Genomic DNA, 13,245 nt, shown 5'->3' with positions numbered 1-13,245 from the left:
TGGACAAATGCTTGGTCTATATGTGAGTTTGTTCCCGTAGTTGGCGCTGGAAGCATAAGAGGCGAAATTAGCCAGTTTATGGATGCCATAGATTGGACGTTTATTATTAGGTTATTTGTTACCATACTTCAAAGCTCAGAGGTTAACTTCCTGCCACCCACCAGAATAGCCTCCCAGACATGCTTCAAACGCTCAAAGAGCCCTTGAGCGTTTGTAACAGCTCGAACGGTAATCGTATTTAATGTTGGTTGGTTGCCGCAGTAGAAAAGAAATTACTGGCATCACCAATCGCTGCAAACCATGTTGTTCAAACGGGCGTGACTTTCGTTTGCATTTCACGTTGATCGTTATATTTGATGGTTTATACAACGTTAAAAAGAAGAAAAAAGAGGTTGCCTTGTATCGAGTCACATAAAGTAGGGCATAAACGCAACCTTAATCTCGCGTTGATCGTTGTAAAGACATAACCAACTGAACCCCATGGGGATAGCCTACACTAACCAGACGTATGCTCTCCAGCATTCGTATCGCATACATAGATACCAATTAAACAGAACAGGTCTAGAACACATTTACACATGCCCAAGTTGTCCGCCATATCAACAAATGTTTAAGATCATCCATGTATTCATTGCCGTTAATGTGCTGCGAAAGCAGATTTTAATACCATCAGATCATATCAATCCCGTTGCTGCTACCCCAGCCACCATATGTAACTTAACTCGTTCCGCTGCCATTTCAGCTCGAGCGTAACTTTTCTTCGGATCGTTATCCTTTCCCAAAATTGTAAATAGAAAATGCCCTGCCAACGCCGGACACCTCGATGCCCATCCTTTACTGGACGTAGCGCGCTTGTCTTGGTCGCGGGCTTAGTAGACCTTCTTCTTCTCGTCAATGCTGAACTGGCCTGGGCCGCTGTTGACGAGGAGCAGGAGTCCACCGACGATGGACAGGATCTGGAAGAAGTCGTACTTGGCAAAGTCCTTGTGGGGGTGGTGCTCGTGAAGCTGGGTAATTCGTTAGCTTTTTTGATAAAGATACCTGTCGCGAATCATAACTTACAGTCCAGAAGTTGTTGACCAACAAGTTGAAGATGCTCAGGATGACAACGAGCAGAGTGGCGCTGTACTTGGCCTTGAATCCAACGACAACCATGACGCAGGAGATGCCGCCAAGAGACGAGACAATGACGCGCCAGAGCGACCACTCGCCACTGAAGACAAATCCGATGAAGAGGAAGATCAGGAGGACACGGCCAGCCAGCTGGAAGTACATCTTGCGATCCTTCTCGTCGATCTGGGGAAGACCTGCAAAGACCTGAGTCTTGCGAACCCACGAATCAGACAGGACCATGACCAGGCCACCGATGACAGACAGGTTTCGGAGGAAGAAGTTGAGATCGAAGATGAGACCGTAGCCAAGAGCCTGAGTGACGACAACGCCCATGAGACCGGCGACGGCGTAGTCGGAGTGCTTTCGGATGATGACCAGAGTGGAGCAAGAGAACATGGCAATGATGTTGACAAGGAGGAACAGGTGGGTGATACCGGAAGGAACTGTCAAATGTTAGCTAGAACTCCCTGACCAGCCTTTCCCGCTTCGCGGGACAGAGGCGCATCTTACTGTGGCGGTAGTCCTTCAGGTAAAGAAGCTGATCGGACCATTGAGTGACGATACGGAGAGCGTCTTCAAAGAAGGTAACAACGATCAGGAAACGGCCAATGGCAGGGAGATAGCTGTCAACAAGGACAAAGGTCAGCTCTCAGAGCTCCAAACGCGCTTGCAAAGAACGTCGCTCGACTCACGGCTTCACAGGCTCGCTGATGGTGTCGAGCGCATCCTCAATCTTGCTGGTATAGGGTCGAATTTGCTCGAGAAAGCCCTCACCCTGCTGAGGTTCAGCAGCCTGGGATCCGCCGTAGGGCGCGGGGCCACCGAGGCCGTAGCCAGAGTTGAATCGGTTGGACATTGCTGTAGCGCTGAGGTTCGGTTTCGAAGGAAGCTTGTTTCACGTGCAGACCTGCTGACTAGATGATGAAGATGAGAAAGCACGACAATGTTGAGGAGAAGACGTCGCCGATGAGTGGCTGTCGTGAGGAGGATGAGAAAAGAGTAGAGACGTCAAACAGGCGAGCTGTTTGGTGAAGCTTTCGGGAGTTTGAACCGAAACGAGAGGGCGTTTGTTTGATTGGACTCGACCAAAAGACGATAGGTGGTAGCAAACGGTGATTGAGAAGCTCTACAAACGACCTAGACAAGATAAGAGGAGGAGTAAAAAAAGAACGAGGATAAGATAAAGAGGGCAAGGAGAGACAGACAAGAACGAGGCGTCGAGGCGAGCTGTCCTTTGTGATTCAATTGGAGACGATGACCTCAGACGAGTAAAGAAAAGGATCTACCTGGTAGGTACAGTAACAGAGGTAGCGAGGCCCTGATTGTACAACGGTGTCCTTTAGAGATCCCGTGATGGAGCTTTGTGTCGTCCCACTTTTTAGCTCTCCCACCCTTTCTTCCTATTTGTGCCAGGGCCTTACTAGGTGCCGATACCTGTAACTACTGCCGAATCGAGGGGGATTTACATGTCCAGGGTACCAATCTGTACCTTGGGGTCTATTATCTGCTTAACAGCCTTGTTATTCTCTGCAGATGTTCCGAGTCTCGACCTTTCATCAAGCCGAGGCCAGTCAGTCAGATCAGCAAAAGACGAGATAGGTAGGTAGGTACAAAGGCACATAGTAAACGCAGGCTCAACCTCTAACCAGGGCCCCAGGCATCCCTTTCTCCCCATCACCACTTGGGTTAGGGCCGGGAACTAGGCGATCCAAGAATGGAAACTCTTACAATAGACACTACCTCAGTGGCGCAGGCCATCACATTAGCTTCCTCCTCAGGACAACTAGGCCTAGGTAGGGCCTAACAAGTTAAAACTCTCGGTTTCTATCTCTATTTTCAGAATCATTATACCATCTTGGACTATATTCCAAACAGGTCTATCGTATTTGCTCGTACAGTGAATACTCCTAAAGTATAAACCAGTAGGCTTCTTGCTTCGGAACAACTACTCCCTGAACCATCAATTTTGTTACAGCGATGGATCAATTGGACCATCCTTCAGCTTCAACCCGCCTCTATCATCATACTCAACTCTTCCCTCATTAACAGCATTACGCATCTCTTCTCTCAACACAGTACGATCACCTGTGATCGGGTCCCATTCCCAACCCTCTTTCATCCACATCCATCTCAAATATGCCCTGAGTTCCTTATCATCAGGTCTCACCCTCATCCATTCGGGCTGAAACTCAGGCTCTCTACCCTTTCCCTTCCAGTCTTTTGCTCGGCCGAGTAACTCGTCTCGACAAAAGATGCGCCAACTGTCTATTGCATACTTGCCTTGTGTGAGATGTCCAATCTCCCAGGCTTCCAAATCTTGATTGTCGCCTTTATCTTGGGACGATACACAGTCTCGAGACGCAGATGGAAATTCAACATCCCTACAATCATACTTTTTCACCCTGAACAGTTTCCCAGCAGCTGGCGGATCATCCAAGAATCCTCGAGCATATTTTTGTATCAAAGCCACACGGTGGTTTGCAAGTCCAAGGTGACGTATCATTTCAACAATTGGCTTCGTATTCGACTCATAAGCGACATCAACTGGAGTGGGAAATCGCTGTTTGAACTTAAAGAACAGGGGAACAGCGTGTATACCCTTGGTCTTTATAAGGAACGACACAGCAATCAATAACCAGAATGGCTCACGTGCAACTTTCTCCTGAACGAGGCCAAAATCTGGTGATGTGAGGGGCGCGAAAGGGACAGAAGGCACTGTCCCCCGCGGCGGTCGCTTTTGCACCACTAACGTCTTTACAGCAGAAAACGAGGCGTCTGTAAAGTAGGGTGAGATGACACTGTTGGCCTTGACGCTTGTGGTGTTATCCTTATCGCTCATGGTGATTTCTTGCGGGGAACCCTGCTCAACAGTGAGGCCACCAAGACTTGGGTCTTGAAAAGGATCATTTTGTGCTTCTAACGGGGTCTGTATTTGCGATAATCCAAAAGTCGAATAGGGTGTAAGACTCCACTTGCGGCTCTCATTTGGAACCTTCTTTTGAGGTTGGTCAGACCAGTAAGGTGAGGTTTTGAAGATATTCCTTGTGTTTGAGAAAGCCTCCGGTCTAGGCCGCTGCAAGAGCTGTTGGTTGTCGATATTTCCGGGGAGTTGTGGTGGTAGGATCTCGGGGTCGCCCTCAAGCTCTTTTGCTCGGGCGATAAGCCTATCGGTCATATTCCATGGCTCCGAGCCTGAGCCCGAGTCTGACGGAGGAACCCGTCCGTCCAGTGCGCACCGCACATATGCGAGAACATCTTGCGCTTCTGTGCTGTATCTATCGTATCGGCAAGTTCGTCGCATAGAGATGGCGCATTGCATAAGATAATGCCAATCTTGAGCGCCTGCCAACAAACTTTCCTGGCGAAGCTTCTCAAGCTCGGCTGTTGCTTGGGTCCGACTGAATTCGATGACGTCGGCGAGGAAATCCTGGTCACTTGAAGCGACATCAAATACGGAGAGGACGTCGTGACCGAAGCGCGACATTGTGGAGACAGTCATGCCGATCAGACTACGCCTCGTGAGTCCATGAGATTGGTATCTTTCACTCGAGTACAAGCCGTTGTCGGAGGGTCGTTAGGTGATGTTGAGAAATGGTTGAAAATGTCTAGGGTGGATGAATAGCATGGTTCAATACCATGATGATGATAAGTTGGCACTCCCGTGAGTATGTGAAACCAAGCAGAAGGGAATAATGTTAGGCGAGCTCAAGTTGGTAAAGCTCATGCTATAGTTGAAATTCACGCTCTCACTTCACGGCAGTTCCGTCCAAGCTCTGCCTAGAGTGATAGGCATGGGAAAGCTGCCTACCAACTTTGCCGTACATAGGTCCCCTGAGAACCTATTCTTCAGTGCTGAACTGAGACCTATTTCGCTTAGGTTTTGACAATCCTACAGTGTATCAACTGTCTACTTTGGTGGTTGGCACAACTAAAAAGGCAATTTTACGTATCAACTGTCTACCATATTTGCTACTTTTCGCATTATCGGTTCGGCTTTTTCCAAAGACTCATTGTGAGTCCTTGTCCGCAATCGCCGAGTCAGTAATTGACGAACCGGGGCGGTTGTGGAGAATGACCAATGGGTCCTAGTTACGAGAACAAAATTGACGGACGGGTGAACCGAGATTCAGAGGATGAAGCGGTTTGCAAACAGCAAAAAGTTCATGATTGTTTGATAGTGAATGAAGGGGGAAGAATTGTGAAGCCCATCCACTTACTGAGCACTTGCCTATGTATTTACCTAAGTAGTTAAAATTGCCTAATGAATCGTGCCCAAGGTATCAGCATTCATGCGATTGCGCATTTAGTTAACCTGGACCCTTTGTTGACTGACGTTTTTGTTGATTTGATCCCTGAAAACTCACCCTCCACGTGTCCGAGTGACCGGGTTGTGTGCTGCTGCAGTGATACCTGAAGTGCGCAAAGACGCTAGAAGCCAACCTCTGCAGGGCCTCTTCCTCAAGCCTACCAACTGTGTCAAGGCCTCGGCTTGAAAGTGCCGTCAGTTTCTCTATCAGCGGGTACGCGACTCCACGGCTCGTGGTACACTTGCATAGTGCCCAGTCTTATCTACCTTGGCTTGCTTGACCACAGTAAGCCTCATGTAGCCCCAGATTGCTCTGTAGGCTGTACTCTTCAGCCTGACTTGAGTGCAAACAGATGCGGTGACGGGATAGAAGTGCCTGGTTGGTCGCGTGCCGGAGAGAGAAACAGGATGTATTTGATAGTCAGTGTGCAAATGCGTAAAGTCGCAATAATGCCAGCAAATTATATACAAACAGCAATCATCTCCAATGCAATCAACACTCGTTGTCTCTTCTCTTCACCCACCATTATTAGCGAACGTTAATACAGTGCCACATTTGTCAAGTGACGCTGTCCGTTGCTGTCCGCCCATCCGCCTTAGATCACGCCAGCTTCCCCTGACCAATCATACCCTTACTCTTCCCGAGATGTGGTCCAACTGCAAGGTCACGTGCACAGATCTCGCCTTCCAGGTCGTTGCCGTCCTCCCGTCTCCGCTCCGCTCAATTCTATCTCTCTCTCCGTCCCGTAATACCGCCCACCGCGCCCTCTCCGTTCCTACTGAACCAATATCAACAACATCGAACATCATCCAAGAGATGAGTAGTCGCGGCGGTAAATTAGCCCCAGAAGTCAATCGGTAAGTCGCTGCTACTTACACGCATCCGCTCGTGCAATACTTGTACTCTACGCAAAGTATAAACTGCCGCGAATCAATTTCAAAGTCTTGCGCCCTATTCATGGCTCGTCGCATTTCCTGGACTGAACTAGATTGACCTTTCGAGGACACATATATCAATGCATTTTGCTAACTTTTCTGCAGAGCTCTGTTCGTAAAGAACTTGAGGTATGCCAGGATCAGCCATCGAGATTTGCGCCCGGTTCCAGACTAATTGAAACCGATAGTTACAACGTCACTCCAGAAGAGTTGTTCGATCTCTTTGGAAAATTCGGCCCTATTCGGTATGCACCTGCCCCGACACTCGACGATTACTCAACGAGGACGATATTTGCACATCATGTCGAGATGCGCTTGACGAATTTTATACTGACGGTCTGTGCAGCCAGGTTCGACAGGGTATCGCCAACAACACCAAGGGAACCGCATTCGTTGTCTATGAAGACGTAACCGACGCGAAGCAGGCCTGCGATAAGCTCAACGGCTTCAACTTCCAAAATCGATACCTCGTTGGTATGTCGTCCTTGTCTGCCCCGGCTGATGCTTTTGCATCACATCAACAGGGGGCAAGACGCCATGTCCGATCTAGATTTGTACTAACCTGATTCTCCAGTTCTATACCACCAGCCCGACAAGATGGCCAAGTCAAAAGAGGACCTCGAAGCCCGCCGCGAATCTTTAGCTCAGCTCAAGCAGCAGCATGGTATCGATTGACAATCCGACCGGTCTGTGGATAGCCTGCCTAGGAAGTCGACTTCCTCGTCTGCAGGCCGGTCTTCGTCTTCTCCTAAATCTCCGTCGCCCGATCCGAAGACGATCCTCCGAAAAGGCCGAACCCCGACCAAGAGAGCAGCCACCAAGAGCCACGCATCCCCCCGAGTCGTCCGCTTTGACGACGGACTTCGACCTGCACTGACCTGTGCATGATGTATCAACACTCTTATCACATCGCTTTTTGGAGGGGGCTCTAGAGCAGGAGCCCAATACACGCATCAGCTCTGAGGTGGTTTATCATTGGTTCGGACTCGCTTGACACGCAAACACCTCCTTTTACGGTTTTCGGAATTAGGTGCACTGGGGAAATTCAAGGTTGATTCAGCACGTGGCGATACGACCAGTCACAAACTGCTTTTTTAAACATAGAGCCTGGGATAGGCTTTGATGACGTTGCTGCCTGTGGATAGCTTTTATTGCGTTTTCTGTTTGTTTGTTATTTTTTACTTTCTACCCGGAAGTCTTGGCCACGAGAAGCCAACCCCCCTCGTTCACCTTTGCCGTCTGCTTTGATGGGCAACAGACCATACAGATGTGTGATGTATATCAAGACTCTGACTTTCCACTTTCCTTTGGGCTTTGACGTTGCGCATAGCATGCTAAGAAATCTGATAATGTCATTGGAGAGGGGAACCGATAAGCATAGCAACCTAGAATGAAGTCAATTTGATTCCGCGACATGCAAGAAACAGTTTGATACTGAGAATTTTAGTTCTCCTTACGGCCAAAGGTATCTGTCAGACTCTTGCGGCAGTCGGATGTCACTTCCTATGTATGACTACATCGTCAGTTGGACCAACAACATGCCCCGTCACGTTGTATCGCGTACAGTTTTCTTCCCGTAGTCAAGTAATGAGTAACACGGACACAATAGAAGTGTGTTCTGCGCCTCGATGCATCGGTCTAACACCGCAATCCGGCACAGTTTTATATCCAAGACCTGATATCTCGGTTTTGGAGAATACCACCAACAAACATATGGGTTGCTGGCAGGCACACGGTTAGGGATAATACATAAAAGTGCCGTAAGTCGACTTATCGGATCGATCGATATTGTCTTTAGGGCCAACAGCATGCAATAGCCAAGATGGAGGGAGGCATTGGTGCTAAACAAATGCTGGGGACATAATGAACATTCTATATTGGCAACACATGTGATTTCTATAATTATACGGCTCTACTACGTTATCAACCCATGTATCAGCATCACAAGAGACACATAACTTGGACTCGGTATGACACTGATACAGCCTTGCTCAGCACGACCATGGTCAACGACCGATGTCGCTATTCCAGATTCCCATCGTCACAAGTTAGTCCCTAGCAAACATCGCATCATCGACAAACAAACATAGACACGGCCGCTCAAAGACAGACAGACCGCATATTACAGCCTCAGCCTTCTCCTTCATCATCATTATCAGTCAAGCTGAGCTCTCGAGGTTGAGTGTGTCGCTTAGAAAATGCCTTGCCAGACGACAGATATTATAGAATAGGTTCCCGCAAACGGTTTGTTTCCCCGGCCGCATCAGCCGAGGCCAAGTAGTAGAAATACTACAGGCGATTTTAGTTGGGTAGTCTACAATCTATGGCTCATCCATGCCGGGCCGTTCATGGGGTCGCGTGGTATCAGCCGTGGTTACCTGTGAGTGGCTCTATTAGCCGCCAGACGGTGGGCGTGTGGCTGTGTGGATAGTAGGCTTTGATCTGAATAAACTGAACCAACATGAATGTTCTACTAAAACAATTTAGCCTGATTTTGCTGGGACTGTAGAGTCAATCAGTTGCTGAATCTTTATCTCGAGATTGAAGGCTAGTAATTGCTTCCAGCACTCCCTCTATACCTGTGGGGATATCTTGAACGGGAGAATCATTGCGATCATCATTCACCAAAATACCCGAGAAACACTAATAAACTGCAGTTTCATTCATGTACGGAGTAACAAAGGGGACTCCGTAGATCCTCCAACCCCATATTCTACTTACCTGTCAAGTGGGTATGACTGCTATGAAATGCACCATACATACCGCATTGAATCTCACAGCCACACAGCTGGGGGGACCTCATGGCAACCCATCATCCCAGTCAGGATATCTGCGATTTTGTTTTTGATCTTCGAAATATTCTTGTACCTGCCTCACATTAGCTATGATGCCTTGGGCCCCTCCTATATCGCTCGTCCCGGCCGTGAGGCTCATCACTGACCATGTGTGGCCGCAGCCAGGGTCTATCTTTATTATTGAGTGTCCAAGTGCAGGACCCAAGTTAGCTGCGAGGCTCCAGCCGTTTTGTACGATATAAAACTCTATCAAGACCTCTTCTGATATCCTCAAAATGATCATCACAACATTGAAGCTTCTTCTTAAGCCAATGACTTCTCCTTCATCTCATTTCAGCAGACTATCTCTACAGAGTATGTCTTCAGAAACCTATTCTCAGGCAAGGCAACAGTCCTTCGCCCATGACTCAGAACAGCTTCACCACGATGAATCATCGTCATCAGAATCGGAAACAGACTCAAATAGCTCTGATTTTGACGACGATAGTTCCGATAGCGACGAGAATGAAGCTTCCACCATTCAATCTCCAACAAAGTTAACATACCTCGTCGACCACCTCCCAGATACCACACAATCCGTCATCCGCGAAACCTTCAGAGAACCTCCAAGGATTGTTTTGGAAAAGTGTCGTCGTATTGATAACACCTATGCGTTTCAGATGACAGAGCTTGTCACCCGTTCAGTCCGGATCCGTGCTCCAGAAGACGGGACTTCAAACATGAGTTGCTCGTGTTCAGATATTGAACAGCCCTGCCGGCATACCCTGTGGCTCCTAGATCAGATCGTCAAACAGACCTTGTATGACGAAGACATCAGCAAACCTCTCAATATGAACTCACAAGGATACGCCGAGGCGATTGGGGATCCTTTCCAGAACATCTCCAAGTATCATCTCGATGTGCTTGCGGAAGGGCTTCACTCTCACCTTGTCACTCCAGACTCAGAGTACGACAACGAACCAGATACTTTCCGGGCCCAAGAAGCTCGGGAAATACTCTCCTCAGTCTACGATATGGACCCAAAACAGTTTCGTTCCGACATCTTCGATCGGGTATCTCTGGGAAAGAACATCATCAAGCGGCATGATCTCGAACAAACCATCTTTCGCATGCTTCTGGACAACCACCATTTCTTCCACTACTTCCGCTCCATCTCACGCTCACAAGATTTGATCAAAGATCCGTTTCATAAACTCACACAACGCATTGATCGCGTATTGCGAGATCTCGACACTGAAACTCCTTCCTCGGACATCGAAACTCCTCACGATGTTCCTTGGGCAGCTTCTCATATCATTGGCTGCGTTCGTCGCATGCGGCACGAGATATACACACGGGAAAAGCCCCTTTCTACACATGAGGCTTTGTCTGCAGCTCGCAGTCTCGTGCACATCTTGAGCTCGGTGGTGTCTCATAACAAAGACGAAGGCTCTGGGACAGTGGCCCGCATCGATCGCAATCTTTACCTACGTCTTATTGGCGACCGCGACCAGGATTTCATCCTCAACGTCCTGAATCTGATCCCAGAGGCTGCGAGTCAGTTTTTGCACAATCTCGAAGAAATTCTCGACAAGATTGAGATATATGGTGCACCTGCAGGTTATGTACAGCGATTCAGGGCAATGCTAAGGCGACTAAGAACATCGAGCACGGGTTCTGGGTTGAAGCGATCTGGTCAGGCGCAAATGGGTGGCAGGAAGACAAGGAGGACTAGATGAGGACAATGGAATGAGTGGATATTAATGTACTAAGCGATGCTCTTTGGCGAAGAATAATACGTGCTATGGAAACTGCCGTGAAACAAACAAAGTGATAACTTGACTAAATCATATTTGTAGACTGCTTAAGTTTGGTAGAAGCCTCTTTCGACCAATCTTGTGGCCTACACAAACTCTTCAGCCGGCTTTCAGTGGAATGAGAAACCCCGATTGCAGCTAAACCCTGTCAAAACTTGAATCCAGATTCGTCACGAAAAGCCTCGAGTTCCGCAAGAACCTCCTTCAGACTCGGTCGGTCGTAGAAATTCTCTTTCCAGTCACCCCTCTTCATACCTTCGATTCTCTGTCTCAGCCACTCCTCTGATGCGTCAATCTCTGCCGACCACCAGGTCTTCGCAGTCTGTTGTACATCTTCAGGGGTGGAGAGCCCCGTTTTCTCAAGTTCGCGGAGCACGAGTTGGTTCCTTTCCCTGACGATCCACCTACTAAGACCAGACCGCCTTCCACGCGTGCACTTGTTGATCAGCCGCTGCATGGCTCCAGGAGTTTTCGTGTATCCTGGAAACTCGACCAGCGGCTCCCATCTGTATGACAGCCAGACTGCAGCTCTTTGGGGAGCGCTATTCCCTTCAAAGATACACCACAGTACTCGGCCAAGCATATACACCTCGCATGCCTCCTGTTCCTTTGGAGTCAGGCAAGACCATGGCACGTTGTAGCCTTGAGAAGGCCATTTGTACTCCTCCCTGTCACCCATCGCCTCCCAGTCTGGAAGCATTTCGGACAAGAGGTTCGAGTACTTTTCGCTGACTTCTGCAGGAATCTCTTCATCGATTGCAAGAAGTCTCACATATTCGAGGGCGTTGACCTCAGGGGCGGCAAACTCACACCAGACACCGCGCTGCTCAAAGTCAACCATTATGGCGTCCCGAGAAGCTGAAAGCACGATGTTGTCTAGTCTTAGATCGGGGTAAAACACATCAGTAGTCGCACGAAGGTGCACCAGTGCCGATGCGAGTTGAATGGACCATTTGGTCTCATCGGCCAACGACACCATGCCGTGAAGCTTGAGAAACGGGATCAGATCGCGTAGACTGCCATGTATATGGTACTCAAGCGTGAACCCGACAACAGCCACTTTCCCACCAAAGCCACACTGTTTCGTGACAAGGTGGACTGGCCGAGAAACAATGTTCGGGTGTTGTGGGATGGTGAGAAGCTGCCTTAACTCGTGATAAAGGTACTTGGTGTAACTGGTGAGGGCCTTGAAAATCCACGTCTTGCCTTCGATCTCCACAAGGCATACACTATCGTGCAGCTGTGAGACGTATACCACGTTATCGAGGTCGACCGTGGGAGGCAGCTCGACATCACTCCCCCAGGCAGCCTGAAGCGAAGATACAGACCAAAGCTGACGTTCAAGATAATGAGTTGGGGCGATAGTGATCTCCGCATCAGCGACATTCTTGGGCATGTTTTTGAGCACAATTCTGGAGCCATAAGGAATCATTTTGAAGATGCCAACAGGATCCTCTTGGCACGATGTCCAATATTGCAAGATGCGGAGTACATGCTGAGTGATGCCGAGGTTCGCAATACGCCTCGCACTCGTGGTATGAAATGCCACATCAACGTCAAGAGCGTGTCGAAGTTCAGGCGAGAGTTTCGAAGGCTCGGGGATAAAAACATCCACCCGTAACGGGGGCATAGAATCGATAAAAAGAGGCACGGCGTAGAACTGGCTTCCAAAGGCAGTGCAGCCATCGATCCTCCAGTGAGGCCGCCCCAGCGGGCTGAGACTGTCAATGCGATTCTTTGGATTCAAGACCGAGTCTTGCCAGTCAACTGGCTGATCGTCCCGCATCACAGATTCCACACCATGATTCGGTGGAAGATCTGAGTAAGCTGCAGTGGGGTGGATAACATCATGAACAGATTCCTGGCTCAACTCCATGATCTGGGCAGGCGTCGTGCTTGACGCAGAAAACCAGTAGGATACAGCTCGAAGTAAACGGACCGCAGTGTTGTACACCAAAGAGGCAATAAGCAGTGCACAATGTCTTGGATGCTGCCCGACATGAACAGTCGGTTCGCAGATGAGGGGTTTCAATCCCGGATGCAAGGGGACTGGCCAAACGGTTGTTGGTAAAGGATTGTTGAGCTATAGGCAAAGTAGCGGAGGCCGATTCAAAACGAGTCGTGAGTTGCTTCGCGATGAAATTCCACTGAGCGAAGATGTGAGCGCGTCACTGATGAAAAATGATGCTGAGAGAGAAGACGGTCGTTGCTGTGTGACAATATCAGACCCCGACATGGATGGCAATGCAGATTAGCGATTAACCGTGCTTCTGACGATCATGTGATCGTAGATAGGAGC

General features: G+C 48.9%; 5 protein-coding genes across 5 annotated transcripts; 2 read left to right on the top strand and 3 right to left on the bottom strand.

Moving 5' to 3' along the window:
• Window positions 1-611: 611 nt before the first annotated feature.
• FGSG_00538 (uncharacterized protein) lies at window positions 612-2,392 on the bottom strand. The gene is made up of 4 exons (XM_011317915.1): window positions 1,806-2,392; window positions 1,624-1,736; window positions 1,063-1,556; window positions 612-1,007 (listed from the first exon to the last, which is right to left on the bottom strand). Exons 1-4 carry the CDS (start codon window positions 1,967-1,969, stop codon window positions 870-872), a joined length of 909 nt encoding a protein of 302 aa, XP_011316217.1. The 5' UTR covers window positions 1,970-2,392; the 3' UTR covers window positions 612-869.
• Window positions 2,393-3,082: 690 nt separating this feature from the next.
• FGSG_00537 (uncharacterized protein) lies at window positions 3,083-4,664 on the bottom strand (the record flags this gene model as incomplete). Its single annotated transcript, XM_011317914.1, has 1 exon — window positions 3,083-4,664. The coding sequence occupies exon 1, from the start codon at window positions 4,595-4,597 to the stop codon at window positions 3,083-3,085; it is 1,515 nt and encodes a 504-aa protein (XP_011316216.1). The 5' UTR covers window positions 4,598-4,664.
• A 1,511-nt stretch (window positions 4,665-6,175) lies between these two features.
• Window positions 6,176-7,812, top strand: FGSG_00536 (uncharacterized protein). Its single transcript, XM_011317913.1, has 5 exons — window positions 6,176-6,277; window positions 6,461-6,484; window positions 6,544-6,600; window positions 6,702-6,829; window positions 6,930-7,812. The coding sequence occupies exons 1-5, from the start codon at window positions 6,237-6,239 to the stop codon at window positions 7,028-7,030; spliced, it is 351 nt and encodes a 116-aa protein (XP_011316215.1). The 5' UTR covers window positions 6,176-6,236; the 3' UTR covers window positions 7,031-7,812.
• A 1,613-nt stretch (window positions 7,813-9,425) lies between these two features.
• FGSG_00535 (uncharacterized protein) lies at window positions 9,426-10,868 on the top strand (the record flags this gene model as incomplete). The annotated part of the gene is made up of 1 exon (XM_011317912.1): window positions 9,426-10,868. The coding sequence occupies one exon, from the start codon at window positions 9,426-9,428 to the stop codon at window positions 10,866-10,868; it is 1,443 nt and encodes a 480-aa protein (XP_011316214.1).
• A 226-nt stretch (window positions 10,869-11,094) lies between these two features.
• FGSG_00534 (uncharacterized protein) lies at window positions 11,095-12,822 on the bottom strand (the record flags this gene model as incomplete). Its single annotated transcript, XM_011317911.1, has 1 exon — window positions 11,095-12,822. One exon carries the CDS (start codon window positions 12,820-12,822, stop codon window positions 11,095-11,097), a length of 1,728 nt encoding a protein of 575 aa, XP_011316213.1.
• Window positions 12,823-13,245: the final 423 nt, after the last annotated feature.

This window comes from Fusarium graminearum, chromosome 1, assembly GCF_000240135.3.
Source record: "Fusarium graminearum PH-1 chromosome 1, whole genome shotgun sequence".
Classification (NCBI taxonomy): domain Eukaryota; kingdom Fungi; phylum Ascomycota; class Sordariomycetes; order Hypocreales; family Nectriaceae; genus Fusarium; species Fusarium graminearum.
Note: the sequence above shows the minus strand (reverse complement) of the source record. Positions and strands in the feature narration are given on the sequence as shown.

Excerpts from the sequence above, each read along its gene's own strand:
- FGSG_00538 (XM_011317915.1), bottom strand. The coding sequence starts at position 1,969 with ATGTCCAACCGATTCAACTCTGGCTACGGCCTCGGTGGCCCCGCGCCC. Across the intron at positions 1,737-1,805 it reads ATCAGCGAGCCTGTGAAGCC|CTATCTCCCTGCCATTGGCC; the intron begins GTGAGTCGAGCG and ends CCTTGTTGACAG. Across the intron at positions 1,008-1,062 it reads TGGTCAACAACTTCTGGACT|CTTCACGAGCACCACCCCCA; the intron begins GTAAGTTATGAT and ends CGAATTACCCAG.
- FGSG_00536 (XM_011317913.1), top strand. The coding sequence starts at position 6,237 with ATGAGTAGTCGCGGCGGTAAATTAGCCCCAGAAGTCAATCG. Across the intron at positions 6,485-6,543 it reads CTGTTCGTAAAGAACTTGAG|TTACAACGTCACTCCAGAAG; the intron begins GTATGCCAGGAT and ends TGAAACCGATAG. Across the intron at positions 6,830-6,929 it reads CCAAAATCGATACCTCGTTG|TTCTATACCACCAGCCCGAC; the intron begins GTATGTCGTCCT and ends CTGATTCTCCAG.